Source organism: Athene noctua, chromosome 7 (genome assembly GCF_965140245.1).
Source record: "Athene noctua chromosome 7, bAthNoc1.hap1.1, whole genome shotgun sequence".
Lineage (NCBI taxonomy): Eukaryota > Metazoa > Chordata > Aves > Strigiformes > Strigidae > Athene > Athene noctua.
In genome coordinates, this window is record NC_134043.1 from 567,006 (window position 1) to 589,838 (window position 22,833).

A 22,833-nucleotide genomic window follows, 5' to 3' on the forward strand; every position below is an offset into this window, starting at 1 on the left:
ATGTCTAGAATTATTTTATTAACGCATAGTTTTTAAACCTTTTTGAAACGCTTTACTTTTTTAGGTTCTTCATGAGAAAGCTTGGGATCGTTACCACTTCATTAGGAGCCAGCGCAGAGCCTTGATATTAGATTGGGCCCAAGCTAAGAAAACCTTTTTGGTAAAGGGAGCGATGACTGTTGCTGAAGCGTCTGCTGCTCATGAGGCAGAAGTACTGTTGGCTAATACCAGACAGAAGCAGCAGGAGATCTGTGCGGATCTGAAAGCAAAGGTAGGTTCAGTTATAAATCTACCACATGCAAGTCTGGTTTTTACTGGTAAATTCAAAATGAAGTTACAGTGTTTAAGTGAAGAAAAACTAACTGAAGCTAGTTGTCATAATCCTGGTTTTACTGGCCTGATTGAATTGTTTGAGGCAGTTGGGGGAAAAAAAGCAAACTGTAATCTGTTGGCAGGGTTCAGGATGGTTGTGAAGCTCGGCTTGCAAATGGCTTTTCAGATACTTGGTTTCATTACCAATAAGGATTCGTGTTAGTGCTACAACCAGCTCTTGAATTTCGTTTGTCGTTTCTTGGTTAAGAATTTGATTACCTAGCACACTTTAGACCTTACTATGAGTTTCATACTGTGGTTATAATCTCTGTAGAAACGGCAGTCACCTTTATTTTGATGGATTTTGAGCACCTTTGAAGAGTTTGAACTGTATTTCAGTGCTGGAAGAACAAGATTTGTTCTGCAGTTTATAATATGAGAGACTGTAAGCAAGCTACAGGAGTAAAAGTCTGGCACCAAATTCCTTGGGTTCCTTTGTAACACTGGCAAATCACAAAAGTGTGTCCCTCAGAAAAGTGGGATTGATATCTCTGCTGTCTGAGAGTCAGTTCATAATTGCTTTTAGCACTAGAATCCCCAGAAGTGCAAGTGAAGTGTTCCATTCATTATCACCACCACCAGATTTTTAGATTAATGCCAGTCTGTTCTCAGAGAAACAATGAATCGTAGGATCCCAGAGTGGTCTGGGTGGGAAGGGACCTCAGAGCCCATGCAGTGCCACCCCCTGCCCCGGGCAGGGCCACCTTCCACCAGCCCAGGTTGCCCAAAGCCCCGTCCAACCTGGCCTTGAGCCCTTCCAGGGAGGGGGCAGCCACAGCTGCTCTGGGCAGCCTGTGCCAGGGCCTCACCCCCCTCACAGGGGAGAATTTCTGCCTTAGATCTGACCTAAATCTCCCCTCTTTCAGGTTAACCCCGTTCCCCCTCGTCCTATCCCTCCTCCTGATGACGAGTCCCCCCCCCTTTCCCGCAGCCCCTTTCAGCCCTGGGGGGCCGCTCTAAGGTCTCCCCGGAGCCTTCTCTCCTCCAGCTGAACCCCCCAACTCTCCCAGCCTGTCCTCACAGGGGGGCTCCAGCCCCCCCAGCATCTCCGTGGCCTCCTCTGGCCCTGCTCGAGCAGGTCCTATCTTCCCTTCTGTGTATTTTTAAGAATGCTTTCTAAGACCTCAAAAAATGGATCTCATAACTTGTTTGCCCTTGTCATGGAGGTTTCACAATATTCCGAAAGGTGATTCACTGTGTTAATAAGTGAAAAAAGATAATAACACCTGGGTTTTTTTTGGTAAGAGAATAGAATAAAATGTGAGGAGCCCAGACACAAGAAAAAGGTGCTACGATGTTGCTGCCTAATGCATTTGTAAGGGAACTACATTTCTGGGCGTGACAGACATGTTAAGGTTTGTTTAATCTGCTCTCTGAATTTCCACTTGCACAGAACTCCTGAGAGCATACATGGTGGATTATTCTCACTTTACCAGCATTACCTCTGTTGAACCCTTACTTTTCAGCAAAATACTAAACTCTTGCTTTTGGTTTTCTGTAAGTAGAAAAACACAGTAAAACCTGTACTGTGTTGAAGATTTTTGATGTTGGTGCTAGTTTTTCACTATAGTACTAATACCAGAAACCTTCTGTCTCCTGTTCCTGGAGCCATCTGTCATCAAAGGGTTTTAATCTAAATACTTTAGGGTTAGAAACTGTCTGGGCTTCCCACGGTGGGGAGTAGGCGACTACCCTATTTTAACTGCTCTGGGGGCTTCCCTGGAGCCAGGTGGAGTAGGCAGCGGTTCTCCAGAGTTGGGACAGTTGTTTGGTTTGTTTGGGGTTTTTTTTACGTAGACCTGCCTTTCTGGAATTGGTGTGTCTCTCTTCTCTGCACAGTTAGAGGTGGAAGGGCCATTTATTCCAAAACTGTGAATTTATGACTCAGTCTTTTTTTTTTTCCTTTTTTCTTACTTTTTGTGGGGAAGAAAAAACCCCAAGCAAGTGTTGGAGTACTTATGTTGCCTCCATGTAGCTTAAGAATCTCACTAATTCATTGAACGTTGTCTGAAAGTTTTTTGGGTTCTGACCTCCTGTTTCCAGCAATGTGGAACTGTTTGAAACTTAAACCTATTAGGCCTGCACTTTTCAAAAGGTGGCTTTGTTAAATTGTTGAACGTTTGAACAAAACCCATTCACCTGTTTCCCAGAAAAAAAGGAATGAAAAGGTACATTTTTTTTCATTAAATGAGGATATCATAGTGACCTTGTTTTGATCAGCTCTGCAGCTGAAAGGGCTAGAGGACAGAAGTTGAAATTGGGCAAGGAGCTAGCTGTTTTTCAAAGAAATTATTCTGACTGTATCCATGGTTTTTGTTTGGATTTGATGGGTATATGCATTTGAAAACTCGTACTTTACCCAGTTACAGTTCATTTTACAGACTTGCCTTTCTGCACGTCTGAAGCGTGCGGCTCCCCAGTGTGGGCAGGGGCTGGGGGTAGAAGGGACCCTCGGCCTCGGGAGTTTGCTCATGGAGAACACTCAGCCTGGCCAGGGCCCGGAACACGCCGTGAAAAGGGAACCTCTCTGAGTGTCTGAGTGTGGAGCTGGGGGTCGGGGATGAGGGCTATTCTCCCACTTTTTCTTTTTGGCCATTAATTGACTTGGTTTTTTGCATTTCAGTAAGTTTAGCCCCAGCGGGTTTCAGGGGAAGTCATAGCGTTTCTGTGCTGACTTATATCAGCTGCTAATCAAGGTTGGGACACAGACACTAAGCTATGTAAGCAGTTCTAGAAATGCAAAGGGTCACTAGATCCATTCTGCAGACCAAATATGCAGAAACACATTAAAATCAAAGTGGATTGTTTAAGCAGCTGTTAATGGTAGAGTGGGAGAAGAGGAAAGCTGAATATGACACCTTTCATTCAACTTCCAGTCAGTAAACCGTTTAGCCTGTTCTACTCGGTTTAAAAGGGATACCTGTCTGTATTCTAGGCTTCTTTGAGTTTGTGGGGTTTTTCAAAAGAGTTTTTCTTTGTGTGTGAAAATCAGTTTGTTCCTAATTGTAGTACAGATTGAGCAATGGAAAAGAGAAAGAAGATATTCATATGTGACAGGCTATGCATTTTTTAATTACTGCAGTAACCACATGATCTCACCTACCTTTTCTATAGTTCTTTTAATCTCTCAACAGCAAACCAAAGGCACAGCAAACAGACTAAGGGATACATTATTTAGAGCTGGTTTAAATGCACTAGAAGCAACTATGCCATCAGTGAGACTCTAGGCCTTGTGGCTGATAAGAGGTGATAACAATTAAGAAGTAAAGCAGCAGAGAAGTTAATGTTTATAGCAGTTTTTATTTGGGGAATGGACTGTCAGATTCTTGTTCCATGTCACAGAAGATGTCCTTAACAGAATTCAGTCTCTAAGGAGGACTTTGAAACAACTCAAGAAGCTCAGGTGAAATAAATCACGAGGGCCATATGGTAGTCATCAGAATGAAATAAAGTGTGAAATGCATAATACTAGTGAGGATATATTGTACGTTCTTACAGAGGAAATGTTTCTGGTACATATCTTTAACCTCTGTTTGCTGGGCGGGGGGAAAAAACCCAAAACCATGGGGAAGTGGGTGGGGGTGTTACACTCTGAACGAGCGATCAGGAATCACTAAGATTTGATATTCTTTATACTGTGTGGATTTAACACTGTCAGGGTTCTGTAGTAGATGCTGTGCAAAAAAATTATCTTTCTGTGTAAAATGCCTCATTCTAAACAACATAGAGAAGCAAATTCTTCTATTGTCACAAGGTAGATAGGTAATGAAGCGAGAGCACCATCTTTTCAGAGGGTTAGTAGGGTGCTGCTTCACAGCTGGGGTTTGAAGGGTTGAAGTACTTGCTGTAATAAATTTAGAAATCTGGTCAAGGTATTTGCATGCATTTTAAACATTATTTTTCTAATGAATTTATCTTAAAATGTTTATAATCCAGTACTTTCCATCTTCATATAAAACAATTTTAAAAGGATGCTCAAGGGAAGACCTACAGCAGTAGACAAAAGGACAGTTGAATCCCCTGCGTATGAAGCATAGGGTGGGCTTCCTTAGCATAAAGCTATGTGCCTGCCTGCGCTGAAATCTTGTCTCTTTTTATGTTCCAGGATTAATCCCCACTCCAGTGCTAAAATCTCTTGCAACACACTGTGAATTTTTGGAGAGCAACTCTCGCACTCCTTATCCTGGCAGAAACTAAGATAAATTAATTTCAAAAGGAAAAGAGTTAGGTGGAATTAACTGGGATGTTGGAAATCATATAAAGCATGTTGCAGGTTGCCTTCCTTCTCTCTTCCCGTATAATGAGAAGGAAGTGTCAGTAAACTCAGGGGGGAAAAAGTTGCATCTCCCTATTCAGCACATAGACAAGGAAGTCCCTGATTTGAATTATTTGGCTGCCATAGGAGATCAGCATTGAAATACTACAACTGAATGTTAAAAAAAAAGGTAAGCCTGGATAGGTATCAAATGTAGTACTTTGACTATGGTCTGATCATTTTGCAGGAAACTTTTTCAAAAATAAATATTTAAATAGTGTGATATTTAAAAGAAGAGTTGTCTTTTTCAAGGCATTGTCTATTGAGCGCTGAGGTGACCCATTTGTTTGTTGGATATGAGGAATACAAGGAAGTTTTAATAACCTAAATTTACAATGCAGGTACTTGTTCAGGAAGTATGTGGTGAACTTGAGTTGTCGGATGCTGTAGTATTTCTCTAAGGTGGATGTGAACACATAACTAGGATTTTAAAATTCACCAAAGATGAGCCAAATCTGAATCAGTAGTATGTTTTTAATCCAGAGTTAATAAAGCTGGTTGTATTGGTTTGAGGTCAGCACAGCCCTGATGAGTTACGTGGCTTTGGGGTCAGATGAAGCTCATACGCAGAGGTGGTCTCTGCGAATTTTCCTTGCTTTTCCCTTCACCCCTCCTTTTCCCCCCCGTTTTCCTATACCACATATGTTTTATCACATGATATTATTTCTGAATCTATCAGCCTCTTTACTGAAATCTTCTCTCAGTATATTACCTAATATTTTGTCTGAGGACATGGCAGATTTAAAGTGTTACTGTCCCAAATATTTTTCTTACCTCCTGGTGCAGTTCACAGCAGTTTGTTATGGTGATGCAACTCTTGGGCCACAATAGAAGGTTGAAATGTTCTTATAACTTCACTCTTTTTCAATATATGCACACACCAGAGGGGTTGATAAACAAATTTATGGGGTGTGTAAAAAACAGCAGACATTCTCTACGTTTTAAGCTACAAATGAAAAAATAATTGTCCTCTTGGTTAATTAAGAAAAAGTCATTAGCAGAATACAAAGATCAATAACCAGATGCTCATTATGTTAACTAGATCCAGGGCTGTATTCCAGAGGGGTTCAGTAGATACTGACTGGGAGGAGTGGCAGTCCAGGCTTTAGCTGTGCCGGTTCCGTGAGCCGTGCTTGCCGGGTGCTTGGCAGCCGGGGTTGTCTCACGGTGATGGTAGTGGGCCACTGCGATTGTGGGCCACTGCCAGCCTCAGCCCAGCCCCGAGCGGCCCTGCTCTGCGCCCGTGGGTGCAGGGGGGGCGCTTCCACCTGCCTTCCTGGTTCGCTCCAGCACAGTAACGAGAGCTCGCGGTAGATGAGACGGCGTAGGAGCTTGGAAACGCTTCCTTCGGTGTCTGGCTGCTGAGGGGTCTGGGGAGGAGCGGAGCACCCGCAGCACCACACCCTCGGGTTGTTGAACCGCGGTGACTCCCTTGGGGTGCAGGACGCTGTCGGCTGCGTGCTCACCGGGAGCCCCTGGGCCTTGGCAACGGGGGCTGCAGGGCCACCTGCACAGGAGGAGACCGTGCACTGACTTGGCAGCTCCGACATCCCTTTGAATAACGCATTGCGCCCCAAAGCTTCAGCCGGTCAGAGGAGACATGGTGCCTCAGCCTGAGACGTATCTTGCTCCTTACACCTGGCTGCTAGCTCTGTCAAAGCTTGGAGGATCTTTAGTATGAGACGTACATTTATCTGTCAAACTGAGTTTTAATTGTCCAGTGATCCCCAAAATTACTTGAGGATGGACAAGCAGACAGCTTGCATTAATTTTTTGGGAGAATTATCTTCCTTTTTGAGCTAGAAAAGTGGCACCTCAGGCAAGCAAAATAATTTACATTAAAATTTTGCAGAAGTAGTAAAGGATCAAAGGAGCTCTTTGTACGACTGCAGAAGGAACTAGGAGAGATAGTGCTGGATATAACAGGAAAACAGTTTCAGCTAAGGAGATGTAAATAGAGATGTGGCTTACTTAAGGTTATGTGTGTGTGAATATTTAAGCCTGTGTAATAGTTAAACATGTTAATGAACTGTTAATGCTCCCATTGTCAAGAACAGAGGGATGTTCTGAATAATGCTGGCAGGGAAGAGAGGGGAATACAAGGACAAGCTGTGAAAGAGTGGAGCAAGATGATGTGATGTGCTTTCAGCTCCAGGGAACCAAAACTGGTCCTGTACTGGATCACAAGTTTTACAGGTACCAATCCTAGACCTTGTGGATGAGTTTCCGAACTGAGAGCAACGTATCTTTTTACTTTTCAGATTATGACTGAGGATTATGCTCAAAGACTTTTCTATCATATCCCTTTTTCAAATCTAAACACTTTTATAGCTGAAGAAAATATCTACAGTTCTGTTAATGGTCAAAACAGTGACTTTTAACAGCTTCCTGATTTTCAAATTAAAATTTTTTTAGAGGTGGATTTTTTAAATTATTTTTTTAATGTAACAAAATTAATCCTAGCACCAGTAGCCTTGCTTCTCTCCATTATTTCTTGCAGAGCTCTTAGAGGTAGCCTGTGGAGCACAAGCTGCTCAAGAGCACCAGACAAAAATCCACTAGGGATGTGAACTTATCGCAGCCAAAACAAGATTATCTTCCGAGATCAACAAACAAACTTGCAAGTGTATTATTTCTTAATTATTCCACTGCCACGTGCTCTAATACTGGACTTCTCATGGGTCTGTGTGAGTCGGGAGCAGAGTACTGTTAGCTTGTACCATTTGCTGTTTTGCCATTCGAGACCCTGTGGAGTCTGGGTGAGATTCCAGGTGCTGCTCAGAAGTTTTCAGGGTAGAAGAATCCCCAGGCTAGAGAAGGAGGAACAGGTTTTGAGAGTTGGAAGTTGCTGGAGCCTTCATCCCGCCACCTGTTAATTGCAGCAGTTGATGCTGCTGGTGTACCTGTCGATGTCGTGGGTGACTTCACGGGTTCACTGGTGCCCGCGGGTGAGTGTCCTGGGGGAGGTCGGTGTCCTCCTCGCTGCTGGGCTGCGCCGTGCCCGGGGAGATGTCGGCTGCCCTCCAGCTGCTTGTCACGGGGCTGTTTTTTTGTGTAGGCAGGAGGTGTTGGTGGGGGGGTTGAGTGCTGGGGTTTGGCGCGAAGCTGAGGGTGGGCAGCGCGAGGCGTGGTACGGCAGGGCGCGGGGAGGCGTCCCCGGGCGTGGGGCTGCTGCCCCCCCTGGCCTCCCCCCACGGCCTGCCCCCCACGGCAGCAGCACTTGCAACTAGAGCATCTTTAGGGTCCCCTCCAACCCAGCCCATTCTGTGGTTTCAACTTGACTGGGATATTTCATGTGGAGCCCCCCTTGGAAATCTGAACTTCCATGTCAGTCCGTAAGGTTACTGGCACACAAGAAAGGGAAAGCAGTAGGTGTGATGCTTATAAAAAAGGACTTTCTGGGACTTCTTAAATTTAAGTGTGATGGCTTTTTCACATTGCTTTGACAAACTCCCCTCTCCCCCATAATACTTTTGACTCCAGGGAACTGTTCTTAGTACACATCTGAATTTTTTCTCTTCTATAAGCTCTTGTATTCACACCCTGAGGCACCCGTCTCATTATCTTTCCATTTAGGAACATAAGCATACACTTTCTATTCTTATTTTATTTCCGAGAATAACACTGTTAATATTTTATATTTCAATGTGTGGTGGGTTTGATTAGTGCAAGGTATTTTTTTATTTTCAGTTGTCACAAGTATACATCAGTAGCAGGTCTATACACCGTTGTTTCCTTGGAGGTGTCATCTTTGTTGGGGCAGAATTTACCTGTGAATTTCAAAGTCCTGGCAAACAAGTCGTTAACTAACAGTCTAGAAATCCATGAGATGCCCCTTGCGCAAGCGTAAATCTGCTCTCCAGTACCTGTGCTGCGAGTTCTGCGTGTCTGAAAGCTGCTGAAACTACTGCACACTGGCACATGTTACCAGCAGGTCCAGCATTTTCTAGATTTCACACTTTTCATGTGTGCCCAAACCATCTACAAAGAGCGTATCCAGCCATTGCTTGCCAGGGGTGTGGGGCTGCTGTGCAGACACTGCGGAGGCTGACGTGTTTGTGTGAGAAAAGCTGTGGCAATTCTGTCCTGGAAATGCAGATGTTTTACAACAGGCATTTGTTTCCTTCTCCCTGGTCCCCAGCAAAAAGTCTTAGGGTTTGTGATGAGAAATTGTGGGTGAATGCAAGTAAGTTTGAAAACTCTTTCTTTTCTTTAAATGAAATGCACTACTTCGCAGTACTCAGAACTACAGAACCATCTAGGTTGGAAAAGACCTTGAAGATCATCTAGTTCAACCATTACCCCAAGTCCTCTGACAGCAGACTCAAACTCAGGATCTTTACTAGTAATGGAGAGCTTTACCGATAGCTTTACCACTAATGTCATCTGCCAAGGAAGTACTTTTTGTTACGTGTTCTAAAATATATATTAACCTGATTGCTTATTCCTTACCAACTTCATAAAACAGCAGCTCTAAAGAAGACCAGCAATACAGGAGCTTTTGACCTTTGCAACTTGCTTACAGGACCCAAATCTGAGAGACAGCATCGCTGCATTGAGAAATCACACATCAAGGTTTCCGGTAGCTTCAACAGTAGTGGCTTAAAAAAAAGTTTTACTTTTGTAACACAGGCTTCTATTGTCCTGTTCCATTTATAAAATATTTAAGTCTAAGGGATTTATTATCCCATTAACCCAAGTGGAATTTATGTCCTTAACTTCTATTAATGGTAATAGAAATTACCATGGTGAATCCTTGTTCTTCTATGGGAAACTATGTCTTTAATTTTTTATTTTCCTCTACATTCCCCTCCCCCTTTCCTTAAAATATCTTTCCTTTTTTCCACCTTAGAATGGAAGGGAGTTGCTCAGGCAAGAGACATAGATCAGCAGGCACTGCTTTATCTGAAGTATTAACGACTGGGCTGCATTGCAAGTGAAGAGGATGTACTGCTGGTAACAAAAGTCACCTTTTAATGAGTTTTCCATGTTAATCTTCTAGTGATCTCCGTTGGACTGTGCTCTTTGCCAGTAGTAGATAAAAAGTAATGACCTTCTCTTGTGTGGGGAAATAAGAAGTTTGCCAAATTTATTAAATCATCTTCATCGATTGGATGATGTGTCCATTAGGAACTGAACTGAGAAGAATATTCTTACTGAATACCTGATGTTACAGTCCTGTAATTCCTTTAGCCCATAACTTTTTATCACTTAATCACCTTTTACATCTGTTTTGCTTAATTCTGTTTTCAGGATGCACTAGAAATCCCTAGTTCTAAACCGGCCTTTTCTCTGTAAACAGAATTCCTTCGGTCACCAGCTCATTCTGAGGTGCAGTCCTTATCTTAAAAACGCAAAGGAAAAATGTCATGGTGACGTGGTTTGAATCCAAACTTGCAGTTAAGAGGCATTTTCCCCCTGTGCCTTGTGGGTCCCTCCGGAGCAGTGCGGCGGTGTCTGACCCACCGTGGCAGGGCCGGCTCCAGGTTCTGCCTGGCGAGAAGCAGGACAGGAGCCCTGGGCAGGGGCAGGCCATGGCGCCCACGGGCTGGAAGGAGGGAGAGGAGCAGCAGATCAGCCCGCTTCCCGGAGCTGGGACGCTCCTTGCTGCACTCCCAGCTGCCTCTTCCTCTGGAGCTCCCTGGGCGCGGTGCCCGAGCTGTGGGGGACCCTCGGGTGGCCTCCGGGGCTGTGGCGGAGGGTCCTGCGGCGGGGAGCGGGCAGTCCCCGGGCGACGCGGCGCTCGTCCTCTCCAGGGCTGATTGCCTGGTTCCAAACGACCGCTCGGGCTCTATCTGGACAAGCTCAGAAAGCTGCTGAGCTTCTGCTCTGTCTTCCTTAAAGCCTGACACGGAGCTTTTACCACGCAACAGGAATTTTATTGCGACCTATGTGATTTTTGGCAGAGCTGATGTGCGCAGCGTAGCCCTGCGCTGGGGTTGGTCTGTGCTATCCCAGGTGTGAAACACGAAATACCACCTCAGGGCTCTTGTTGGGATTTCCCGCCCGCTTTGTGGAGCGACCAGCGAGAGCCCTGGCACAGGTGTGTGCAGATGCACTCCGTGATTCCTTGATTTAGAATTCCCTTCGTATTGCATTCCTTTAATTAGTCTTTGAATCGCCGGTCATCTTGCAATCCCATTGCAACATCTCCGACTGTGCAGCCCTGATTGCTGCAGCTCTCTTGCTTTCACTTGCACGGTGATGCCACCATGAGAACGCTGCTTCTCTCAGCAGCGTGGAGCAGCTTCCTGCGGCGTGCTCCCTCAACTCACTCGTTCAGATTTTGCAGTACTACTTGCGATACGTAGCATCGTCATCTGTGAAGTTATTTTTCTTGAAGAGACTCTTAATTATTTTTTTTCCCGGGCATTTTTAGAATCAGTTGTGAACAGTTTGAAGAAGAAAAAAAACCTACATAAGGAAAGGTGTGCAGAAATGTTTCAGAGATGAATAAAGTTCTGGGAGATTCTGAACGTGTACTGGGATCAGGTCATTTCGTAAGGTTGAAAGTGAGCAAGAGAGAATCAGGGTGGGGCTATCACAGGGTTTTCTCTTCATGCCTTTAATTATGACCAACAGCACTGACTTTATCACACAGCTATTAGGAATTCTTGCTTAGAGTTTGAATTCTAGCAGCTGCTTATACCTGTGTAGCACAGCGTAGCCTGTGAGAACACTGCTCTGGAGCGCTGTGTAGCCGTTTGGTGACACTGTTTCTCCTGCCACTGTACATCCTCTTGGTCTGCAGCGTGTTTCCCCGGGGTTATGAAGGCTGGTTTTACTCCCTGCGTGACCCTCTCCCTTCTCCCGTGTTCCTGTTCCCCGAGCTGCCAGTCTGCCTGCCGGCAGGAGCTTGATGCCAGCTCCCGTGTGTCACCCCTAGGCAGCTTCACCGCCTGTTTGCAACGTACGTCAGCGTGGCTTAGGGAGAAAACCTGATGTGGTGCTCTGTTACCGTGTGCTAATTCAATGGGGATTCTCAAGGAAAGTCTCTCAAAACTTGTTTTGTCATTAAAAGAGATGTATCTGTAACATTAAGTACGTGGTAAATACATTATTACCATTCAGATGTTAGAGTGAAAGAACTAATTTATTACTTTAATTACTTTGTAGTATACTTTATGTTACTGTAATATGTGATATTGAAATAATGAACTGACAGTAGGTAGGTATGTGTTCTGTTCAGCACAGCAATTTAATAATTCACTTGGCAAAAGCGCCACTAGTAGTACACGGGCTGTGAAATGCACTTGCAATGCCAGTTGTAATTAAAAACTTTCAGAACTTAATTTGGCAGTGCTTACTGCTCAAATGTAAGCTTCTTTGTGAAACAGGCAATAGGGGATCCAATTCTTAGTGTATTTTCAATATTAGTTTCACTACTATGATTTTTTAAATATTTAAACAGTGCATTTACTGTTGACACAGTAAACTCTACCTTTCTGATTTTCTACTCATAGGAATGAAAAAATGCAATCAAGCACACATTAATTTTTTTTGTGCATTCTGTGGTCCCTGATTACTGCCTCAGTGAATCAGAATTATTGTTCAGGATTTTTTGGAGAGGTCTCTTCAGATCTGCATGATCCTACCTCTGGAGGCAAATCGTGATGAATCCAGTGGGATTCTTGAAAAGCTGGAGTGGTGGGACTGCTGGAAACAGCACCAGGCAGTGCCTGCCCGTGGCCAGGTGCCCTGCAGCAGCACCGGGGGCTCCCTGGGCTGGCACCCGGCGCCGTGCGCTCGCCCGGGTCAGTCCAGCCGCAGGCCGGGGTCTGTCCGCCCCTGAGTTACAAGAGTCTCTCTCCTGATCCTTGAACCCCGGGCGGTGCCAACAGGGGGCTCCGTGTCCTGTGGGCAGTGCTGCCCCGAGAGACGCCCCCTCCAGGCGGGCCGGCCCACAGAAGTGGGGCTGCGGGACTAGAACTTCTCTCTTGGAGAGATGCTTTCGTGTTCAGATGTGGTTTTAAAAAATGGAGTATATTGACAATTTGAATCAGCTGTTTAATTCCTAAATTTTGGTATTTCTTGCATAATAAAACACTAATTTAGCTCAGCTCTGTTAAGAACATCTTACCCTGTATGACTTTAACTCTTTGTGTGGGGAAAGCGTGGCCTAATGCCAACCTACTGAATCACATTTTATAAATATTTTGCAAACATGGCTCTTCTGGTTTTTACCAATTTTTCCTTTTTTGTTGCAACTATGAATAATTTTTTTAAAGGAAGTGACTCCTCTTTTGCCTTAATGAAAAGGCATAGATTAGTTCTAAGTGGGAGGGGAAGGGATAATGTAAACTAGCTTCATACGCTGCCTACAGAAAGCAGCAGTGCGTATTGCGGGCAAGGGAACAATGAAACTGTCCCTCCTTCTGTCATTCTTATCACCTGTTTTCTTGATAGGCAATGAGCTCATGCATTCAGAAGAACTAACCAGATAAAAATGGAAGGCAGAATCTACTCACTGAGTAAAAATAGGTGTGTTTAGTAGCGATTGAGGGCAGTGTAGAGACCATTGTGGAAGGTAGTGGAGATATGCACTGAATTATTGACACGTCAGCTTTGCCTGGGGAACCTCACTGCATGATTAATGTTTTGTTGGCTGAGTGAAGTTACATATTTGATGCTTGGTTACGCTCGCTTGTTTGTATGAAACCTGTTGAAAATCTAGATTGTGCCCCAGCATTGATTTCTGACTTGAATCAAAAGGGCTTTCACAGAAGAGCTGTATGAAGACAACTAGGGGAAGTGATTGTGGCCTGGCATGAGGCTGGTGTGTAACATGTGCCATGCTATTCACCAACTGCTAATCAGAATGGTTTGAGGTGATTTTACACTAGATTAGTGTCTGTGTCTGCTTGCTGCTTTGTTGGTGTTTTCTTTCCTTTGACCAATTCTCATCTTGACAGACTCTGCTGGGCCAATTCTATTCTCAACATTCAGTTCCAGTCAGTAGGTCCCCTGAAGTATCAGTTAACTGCAGCTTTTATTGAGACCAATTTAATGGACTCACCATGCAAATGAATGGCTGCAATCAAACAATTAAGATCCCTGGTTAATATGTAAATTAGTATCTAGAGGAGACCAGTAAAGGATCAAAAGGGTTCTCAGAGGTGGGGGAGAGCTGAGGCTGCATCGTGTCATGAGCCTGCTTACACTGGCATATATCTCATTATTGAAGAGAGTTTGAAAGGAGTGTGATGCAGGATGTAGGAAAATGCAAACTTTAAAAAAGCAATTTTTGTGTTACATAGTTTGGCTGTTACCTCATTTCAGTTCAGAAAATCTCAGTGATGTTATTACAGAAGTTTAAAGTTCCTTCGAATGCTTCTGCAGTTTATTCTAGTTCCAGTCTTTTAGCAGATTTCGTGTTTTGTTTGTTGTTAGATTTTAAAGCTTCATGTCTATGTGTTTACTTCAGTCTGTTTCAAAAGTGAGGTAGAAATGATTGCATGCTCTTCCACATTCACTTTCAAAACATTCGAGTTTATTAGTGTAGCAAGTGAAGGGTAACTGAAACAATTTAGCATTTTATTTTAGATTCTTAAACTGCTAAAATGCATGAGCAGACTGCTGTCAAAATTGCTAAATAAAAATTTCTATTTAGACAAAGACCTTATGTTCCCAGTTTTGCAGTGTGTGGGAGGTTTCTCTCAGGTAAGCTCCAGAAAATAGGGTCTTACAAAAACTGACACCTTCCCTCTAGAAGTCTCTTAGCTGCTAGTGTGGTCATCTCATCTCATTCTCGTTCTATTTTTATTGTTGTTCCATATTTCCATTTAGATGGATGGTTGGAAATTGTAATGGGCTGTTTCCATTAAGTGTGGTACATGTTCTTCTGCTGACGCTTCCCTCGGAACTCACTTGCCACAGCGTGTGGAGCTGCTAGGGGTTTCTTTACCCACATATGCTCATTCTTGTACAGCTTAGAACCAGTCAGTTTGTCACTCCCTCTGCATGAGACAGGCCCAAACCCGCTGGCTTCCTCTGTAGAATCCATCTAACAAACCTCTGCTACGTAGCCATTTTTTGCCTAAGTCCTTACTTACCTGTTTTCACTCTTTCAGGCTCAGCCAGCTGTCCTGCTGAACTGGTCATCACTGTCAGAACTATAGAAAACCCTGAAATAAGGGGCTGAATCCCTCTCGGTCCTCACACTCGCCTGTTCCTCACCTTCGGTGGCTGTTGTCAGAACTTGGGAGAGTTCAGACAACTCTCCCAGGAAAGCGTGTCAGGTCCAGCCCTCTTACCTGCTGCTTTTCTGCCTTTTTGGTAGTGTCCCTACGCTGAACTCCGTCACAAGAATCCTTGCTTTGCATATTCCTCAAGAAGATGCATTTCTGTTACGCCTAAAACCATAGCTAAATGCCTGATTCTTTTTCTTGGAACTTGTTTAAATCTTACAGCATCTGCTCGTCGACTTGGTGTTTTTAACTTAGGAAGCAACTTGCAGAAATAAGATCTTAGATGACAGGAGGGAAGGCTTGAGTCCCAGAGCTAAGTATGGGAACTGGCAAGGGAGAGTTATGTGAGGACTGAACTAGGGAGGGGATGTGTTCCTGTCTCCACCTGGGTCATTCCTTGGCACTAATGAACAGCCAGTGGACAGCAGAGAAGACGTTCCCTGGAAGAGAGAAGCTCTTCTGCTTCTTGGTGATTTTCAAGTGGAACAGCGACAGTGTCAGGGAGTGAGAAGACCCTGGTTCAAGCTAGCCTAGAATTGAGGATGTTCTTTGTAATTTTGAGGACAACTGGGTACAGGTCCCTGCCTCAAAAAGTGTTTCATTATTTCTTTCTTACTGGTGTGAGTCCAGTGAAGGACCATTAAGATGAAGGGTGTGGGGCACCTCTTCTATGAGGGAAGGCAGAGAGAGCTGGGACTGCTCAGCCAGAGAAGAGGAGGCTTGGGGGATCTCATCGAGGTGGATAAATACCTGGAGGGAGGGTGCGAAGAGGCCAGACCCAGGCTCTTCTGTAAAATATCTAATTGGTGAAGATGGCTGCTTCCTAGCTTTTTGTTTTTCCCCTAGAAAGGAGAGAAAGGACATTTCAGAAGGTGAAACTCAGTTATGAGCAGGCCTTTGCTGAGAATTAGTTAGAAAAAGGGAAGAAAAGAGGTTAAAAAGCATTTAATGTTCAGCTAAATCATAATTTTTAACTTTGGGGATGGAATTGAAGCTGGGAAAAGTTGGATGTGCTCTGGGCAAATAGTAGTGTAAATGAATGTTGCTTGAAAAACCCCAAAACTCCGTCCTTTTTATTAAAACATGGCAACACACCAGTTAGCGCTCATGCTTGGGTATGGTAGCAAACTGCATTGAACTTTCAAAGATAAACTCAGGTTGCAGGAGACAAAAGTAACTGTTGGTTAGTCTTGTACACATGGCAGAGTATTTCTTTAACAAGCTATTTTAAAATCTTTTAAGAAAGAGAGAGTTTAATTTTACAACCACTGTAAAATTTCATGTTATTTTCATGCTTTGCCTGCACTATGTGAAAAGTCACAGAGGTGTTTAGTCTATTGGGACACTCTGCAGAAGAAACTCTGTTATCTAAGCAGAGAAGTGAGGCAAACAGGGCATCACTCAGAGATGCAGCTCCCTGAGAACCTCAGGCCACGGGGAGTGCTGGGTTTCTGAACAGAAATCTTTCACGAGTGCAGAACAGAAGAATGAATCGAGTCTGTGCACATAGCTAATGAAATGCAGTACATGGGAAAAACCTATAAATATTTTAATATCTTTGTAATAACGTACTCGCTGTAGCATAGAATGCAGATGAAAACTGGTGGAAATGCTTGTTCCTTTGAGGAGTAGAGGGGTCTGTCAGCACTGGGCCAAGCCGCTGCAGGTGCTGCTGACTCCCCGGAGCACGGCTCTGCCCAGGCCCGGGCCGGCCCCCGCCCCGGCTGAGCGCTCCCGGTGAGCCGTGCCCCGGGGCTGGTTCCTGAGGACGTGTTGCCTTGTTAGAGCAACGCGGGGTGTCGGGAAGGTGTCAGGAGGTCCGTGTCCTCCTGCGTGATTTCCCTGCGCACGCCAGTCGCTTGTGGGTCGCACGTTCACATGCACGAAGGTGGCGCTTACTGAACGGTCTGGCATTGCCGAGGAGGGTATAAATGCGGGTCTGTAAATGGATTACACGGGTTTCCTTCCCAGCCCAGGCTGGCAGGGCCACAATATTACCCAAGCCTGCTGCGGGAATGACTTTTCAACCATTCCTTCCAGGTTCTACAGTGGAAAGCACAGCAGGAAGAGGCTGCGAAACTAGAAGCTGCCATAGCTGCCAGAAGAAAGGAGAAGAAAGATGAGGAAGAAAGGCTACAGAAAGAACAGGAGGTGATTCGTAGAGCTCAGGAGAAAGAGAAAGTATGAGAAACTTTTATACATTTTTGCATTTGTTAATGTGTACAATTGCCTTTAAAATCTCTAACCCTTCTCAACTGTGTGTTCTCCTAAAGTCTGGAGAATTAGTATGGAGGCGAGCAGATGGTTAGTTGAGTCTTGCTGCTGTCCATCTTAGCTTTCACGCTGCCTGCTCCTGAACACCAGTTGTGCTACTTCATTACATTTCTTTAAAAAGCATTCACAAGTAACTGTACGTGACTCCGTGTCACGAACAATCAGTGCCGAGGCACTACTGGATTGCCAGTTCTTATAGATTTGTGCTTTTTAGCGATGTGGCACAGGCTCTGGCAGCTGCCCGTGCTGCAGTGGGGTGCAGTGCAGCACAGACCCCGTGTCCCTCGTCCCCTTGTCCCGTGGCAGCACGCTGTGCCTGGCACACGGGCCCTGGAGCGGGCCGGGGCTCCGCCGCCGCCTGCGCCACCCCGACAGCGGGCGTCTGCGCCACGGCTGACCCTGGGGGAGGGGCTCTGATGCCTATTTGATGTCTAAACTGCAACTTATTAGAAAATCAGAAATCCCCTACCGTGAACATAATGCTTTGGGAAAACCAGGCTGTGTCATGTATGTGTTTGTGTTGACCTTTTAATTTCAGTGGTACGGCGAAAATCCCGGACGTTGTCTTATTAGAACTTCACCTCTTTTTTCTGGTTATGTTTTACACTGAAATCTGTCATGCTCCCAGTCCAGCTCTCCTGTAGCGTGTTTCTGTGGCATATTTATTTCTGGAAAAAAGTAAGTTGGAGAATGTCATAGATTCTTGCTGCTTTGTCTTTCAAACGCTGATGAGTTGTCACTCTTACGGGACTACTCATGCTAACACATTTGCAGGAAGGGTCGCTAAAAGCTCGGCTGTTACAACATGCCAGTTAAAAGCAGAGTTAAGAAAACAAGGCTAAACTCTTCCAAATAGAGTATTTTCATGATGCATGTGAAGGCTTTAGTGACATCAGTATGTGTCACACTGCAGAAAACTTGTGCAAAAGAAGGAAGAAAACAAAATCTATATACATTACCATGTTTTCTCATTAGATTTTACCTTCTTGTCTTTATCTGCCACGTTTCTGTGTAATGTATCTTACTGGGAGCCAGTGTTTACTGATGGGACTACAACATGGCCAGTTAGACGCCCTGGGATGTGATGGATTCTCCTGTTGGTAGAGATGTCTATTGCAGTGATATTCCTTGCAGAGAAAAAACCCACAAAACTATCCATACTTACAGCAATTTGATTAAGTTGTACTGAAGCTATTTACACCTACTAAAAGCAGAAAAGAAATTATAGCAAAGCAAAATAAATTACCTGCAGGCAGGTGAAACTGGCTGCCTTGGCAGGAGAATGAAAATGAAGTGCTACACTACTTGGAATTTCCCTGTTTTTATAGCATCAGATATCTCTTCCTTGTTTTTTCCAGAGAAACGTGTCTTCCTGCCATGTTGAACAGGTCAAGAGCAGAAGCTCTTGCAGCTCATTGTACTCCTGGTGTTAGCTTGCATGACCGCTGAGTTTGGTTATATCAGCAGTTCTGCAGAGAAGCACTTGATGAAAGTGCTGCCTGGAGAAGAGAAGCTGAAGCTGCTGAAGCCTTCTCGTCTCCAGGCAGGGGCTGTTACCTCTCGTTGGTTCTCGCTGCAAGGCCCAGAGCCAGCGTTTGAAAAGCCGCCGAATTTCAGATTGATTTTATTATATTTGGTCATGACTGTGTTTGCACATTGCAGGTATCCAGTTTCTTCTCTAGCTGAAGAAGTCTCTGCTTACGTTGGTCACCTGGTTTTATTCTTTTTCTGCCATTTATCTTAAAGATGAATTATAGATTCTTGGCAAAGCACAATCCTTCTGCTAACCTATGCCAAATCATATAGTTAGCGAAATTGCAACTAATTGTCCACAAGTCAGTTTCAAGAGATGTTTCTCCTTCAAAATGCACAGAATACTCTCACTTTTCATAGGAATCAGAGATTTTCATAGGAATCGGGAAAGTTATTGGAAGGGACCTCAAGAGGTGTCTAGTCCAATCTCCTGCTCAGTTACGGGGTCTGACCAGGTGACGCATGACTTTATCCTCATTTTAATTTGTCCTATTTTTCCTTAAATTTATCTCCAGTATTTGACACTGTCATTTCAAAATGTCACGTTCAGAAGTTGAGACAAGACATATTTATGTGTTTGCAAACCATGCACTTCCACAGAAATTCTGGCTCAGTTTAAATCAATATTAGTTTTACCTTTACCCTTAATTGCCTCACTGCAGATATCCTCAGTGAACTTTTTAGAGGTAAACCTCTATAAAAAGACACGGGAATTTTTCAAGATTGTGTGTATGTGCATTAGTGTTACAAAGCTTTATTGTATGTGTGGTTTCTTTGTTTTCACACTGAGGTGTGTCCTGGTTATTTGTTCTTGACTGATACGTTGTTATGGTTCTTACATGCTGGATTTAAAGTTATAAAATAACAAATTTAGGCAGAACATCTACTTTGGTGTGTGCATTCATCTTGTGTAGAAGAGTTTTCTGGATGAGATGTGACGAGATTTTGTCTGGTGTGGATAATGTGGAAGTTGTCTCGGTTGGCGCGTGTGATTGTGAGAGTTTGTGGTTTCTGCACCAGCCTGGGAACGGAGGTGCAGAGAGGGGGGCTGCCTGTGTTTAATGATGGTTTGCTGCTTTGGTTATGAGAAACTTTGCTGCTGCTTTTTCTTACAGCTGTTCTGCTTATTTGTCTTTACTCAGGCTGTTTTTGTAGTGGCAGGTGACTCTGAAACCGCAGGGAAGGGAAGAGGCGTGGGGCGGCTGCGCTGGCCCCGCCGCCAGCAATGTTCATTTTACGGGTAAATGTTTTGATTGTGCAAACTTTCCACTTTTCTCTGGCCCACATGTAATGTCTATAGAGAGCATCCTCTGCCTGTGCACAGATGGAATACAGCTGTCTGAGGGCAGCAGTCATGTGTTTCATTTGAGTATTGTACATCCGAGATCCTTAAACAGGGCTGCTAACCTGCCACTGCTTCGCTGGTGGACGTCTGTGGCAGCAAGAGGAACATGTGAAACGTCCGTGGTCGGTGTGAAAGGAATGCCCACTCTGCCCAATTCGGAACCAAGGCTGGGTATGACAAGCACTTCCCAACCTGAGAATGGGTAAAACGACGCTGGATCTTAAATCCCAATGCTACATTTGCTCTATTGGACTGCAGATCAGATTTTTTCCTATATGTCTGACATTCCACATTCAGACATATCCACTGGCCCCTAATTAGAGTTTATAAAAAACCCTCCAGGCAACATAGAATACAGAAAGGGGAATAATTACAAAAGAGAGACTTTTATTTCATAAATATAAGTATTCCAAACAGTATTAAACAAAAGCCTTCTAAGAAGTATGGCTATAGCCATCCTTGTTTTTATGTAGTTCATATATAAAAAATGGCCTATATAAAGAAACGAGTGGCTTACAGCTTGGGAATTGTGAAATACAAGCACTCTTTGGAAGACCCGTTTTATTCTGAATCATGATAGTTAAAGTTTTTTCTGCACAAAGTCAGTCATCTAAAGAGGATGGTATTTTGCCTGCCATTTCAACTGAAATCTCCAAGAGAGGCTTAAATTCAATACAGTTCCGAGGATGATACAGAAGTTATTTTTATTGCCATTTTATGGAGCTTTTCCTATGTGAGATGATTCCATAAGTAAATTTCATTGTCAGAAATTACCTGTGTTTTGGGAGGTAGGATAAGGTCTCAGACCTTCACAGGAGCTTTATGCATTTAATCATCAAATCAACAGATTATTGTGGTATAATTTCAACTGCTTTTTGTAATTCATTTTATAACTAACACTTTCTTAGGTTATTAAAATTCCTAAGATTTTCTTAGATTTTTGCATCTTTTTCTAAAGATTCTTTTCTGTATTTTTCTAGCTGTATTTTAAATTTTAGAAACACAATGCTGTTTTGTCAGTGAATTACAACTTGGCAGCATTGTCATATGCTCCTGTCATCATCAATAGTCTCTTCAAAAACTCAGTCTTGATTTTCAAGGTAAACACTATCTTTGTTTTGCTGGAAGCAGTAATTTTTAGTTAATTTTTTATCTTTTCTCTTTCTATTTGTCATAGCAATTGCTAAGAAGTCTGTTAGGTCTAAGGAATTAAGGGGTTTCTCAGTCAGCCCTGAGGTGGTACAAAGCACTGGCTATTGTTTTGGTTTCTCATTTGGCAGTGCATCATGGTATGTCAGTATTTCTCTTCTCATCCCAGCTTGACTTTCTCTTCTGGTACCTGCACGTGGAATGGAAAAAAAACGTGGAAATGAGAGTGAAAAGTACAACAAAGAGAAACTGCAGGAGCACCAGCGCTTGTAGATCTACCAGGTCATGCTGACTCTTCTCGCCAGGATAGCAGAGTGTAAGGCAGAGAAGGGAACGTGTGCTACCTGTTGGAGGTGACGTGTAACCAAGTGCAGGATTGTGTGCTGCTGTTAATAGCTGGGACAGGCAGGACGGGTCGGCTTAGCGGCCGCTGGGGCAGGGGGCTGCAAGATCAGGAAACGGGGGGGTCTTATGGCAAGGTGTGCTGGGGTTTGCCATGGGCAAAGGGGCGCAGGAGAGGGCTGGGGCGTCACAGGACACATAACGGACACCTCTCTCAGGCTGAGTTCAGAAGTTATGTTCATATCCAGTCACGCAGGCTGAGCTGTTTCATATTAATAACATAATAAACAGGAGCGTAGTGCCCTGAATACACTCCTCTCTCTTCAAGCTTATGTTCACAGCCAGGTTCCTATCTAGAGATGTCTAAACTCTTCCCGAAAATTAGTTGCTGAAAGTAGGTGAACTAAAGGGTTTTTTGTCCTAATATATAATTTGTCTATCAGTGCTTACTAAAAAATCTTACTTATGATTTTATGTGCCTTCCTGCTGGGTCTGTGTGTGTGGCAGGTGTTTGGTAGCAGGGGAGGGGGCTGCAGCGGTGGCCCCGTGAGAAGCTCCTCAGCTCCCCCAGCTCCGCGTCGGAGCCGCCTCTGGCCAAGGCCGGGCAGTGGGCGACGGGGCTGCCTCTGGGGTAACGGCTGCGGGAAGGGACTGGGAGGAGGAGGGGGCTGCTGGGGGGGAGGTAGGAGGAGGACCCCTCTGCCAACACCGAGGTCAGTGGGGAAGGAAGGAGGAGGAAGGGGGGAGCTGGCGGAGCAGAGCCCCCCTGTACCCCCTGGGGTCGCAGAGGAGCAGGGATCTGCCTGGGGAGGGCTGTAGAGCTTTTGTTCTCTCCATGTTTGCAGAAGGGTTTGAAAATTTGCAAGATACGTTACAGAATTTTAATTTTTAAAAGGAGCTGAGACGTTTGGGTGTAGCAGTAGATTCTTCATATAAGGTCATAAATGGTGGTTGGTTTGGGTGTTTTTCCCCCTCAGCACAAATTACATAGATCTAAAGATACACCTGGATTCTTCAGAACATTTTCTTGCCCCTGTCTTAGGTGTTTTTCCCATTCTGATAAGCTGTGTTATTCCTCTCTTTTAGGTAAATAGTATTCCTTAGATTTAACAAAATGACCTCTTTTTTCCTGTTCTTTCTGTACCATGACAGTAGCCACTGATTCTCCTGTCGGCTGGGGTGTCCCGGGGGGTAGTGCTGGCTCGGCTGTGCCGCCCGGGTGCTCTGTGTGTTCTGTTCCCGGGGGTTCCTCGGCCGGCCTGGCGGTTGCTCCGTGCCGGCGGCGGCTCCAACAGGGGCTGTGGGCGCCGGTTCCA

At 44.5% G+C, this 22,833-nt stretch overlaps 1 protein-coding gene across 7 annotated transcripts in view; it reads left to right on the forward strand.

Moving 5' to 3' along the window:
- The window catches only part of CCDC148 (coiled-coil domain containing 148), a 74,846-nt gene that overhangs the window by 38,903 nt on the left and 13,110 nt on the right, over positions 1-22,833 (forward strand). For all 7 annotated transcript variants that reach the window (XR_012633936.1, XM_074910411.1, XM_074910412.1 and 4 more), the window contains 2 exons: positions 65-271; positions 16,915-17,055. Coding sequence is in view for 6 of the 7 variants with exons in the window: in XM_074910411.1 (XP_074766512.1) it covers positions 65-271; positions 16,915-17,055 (348 nt within the window). In the remaining variant the exon portion in view is untranslated. The remainder of the gene's footprint in view (positions 1-64; positions 272-16,914; positions 17,056-22,833) is intronic.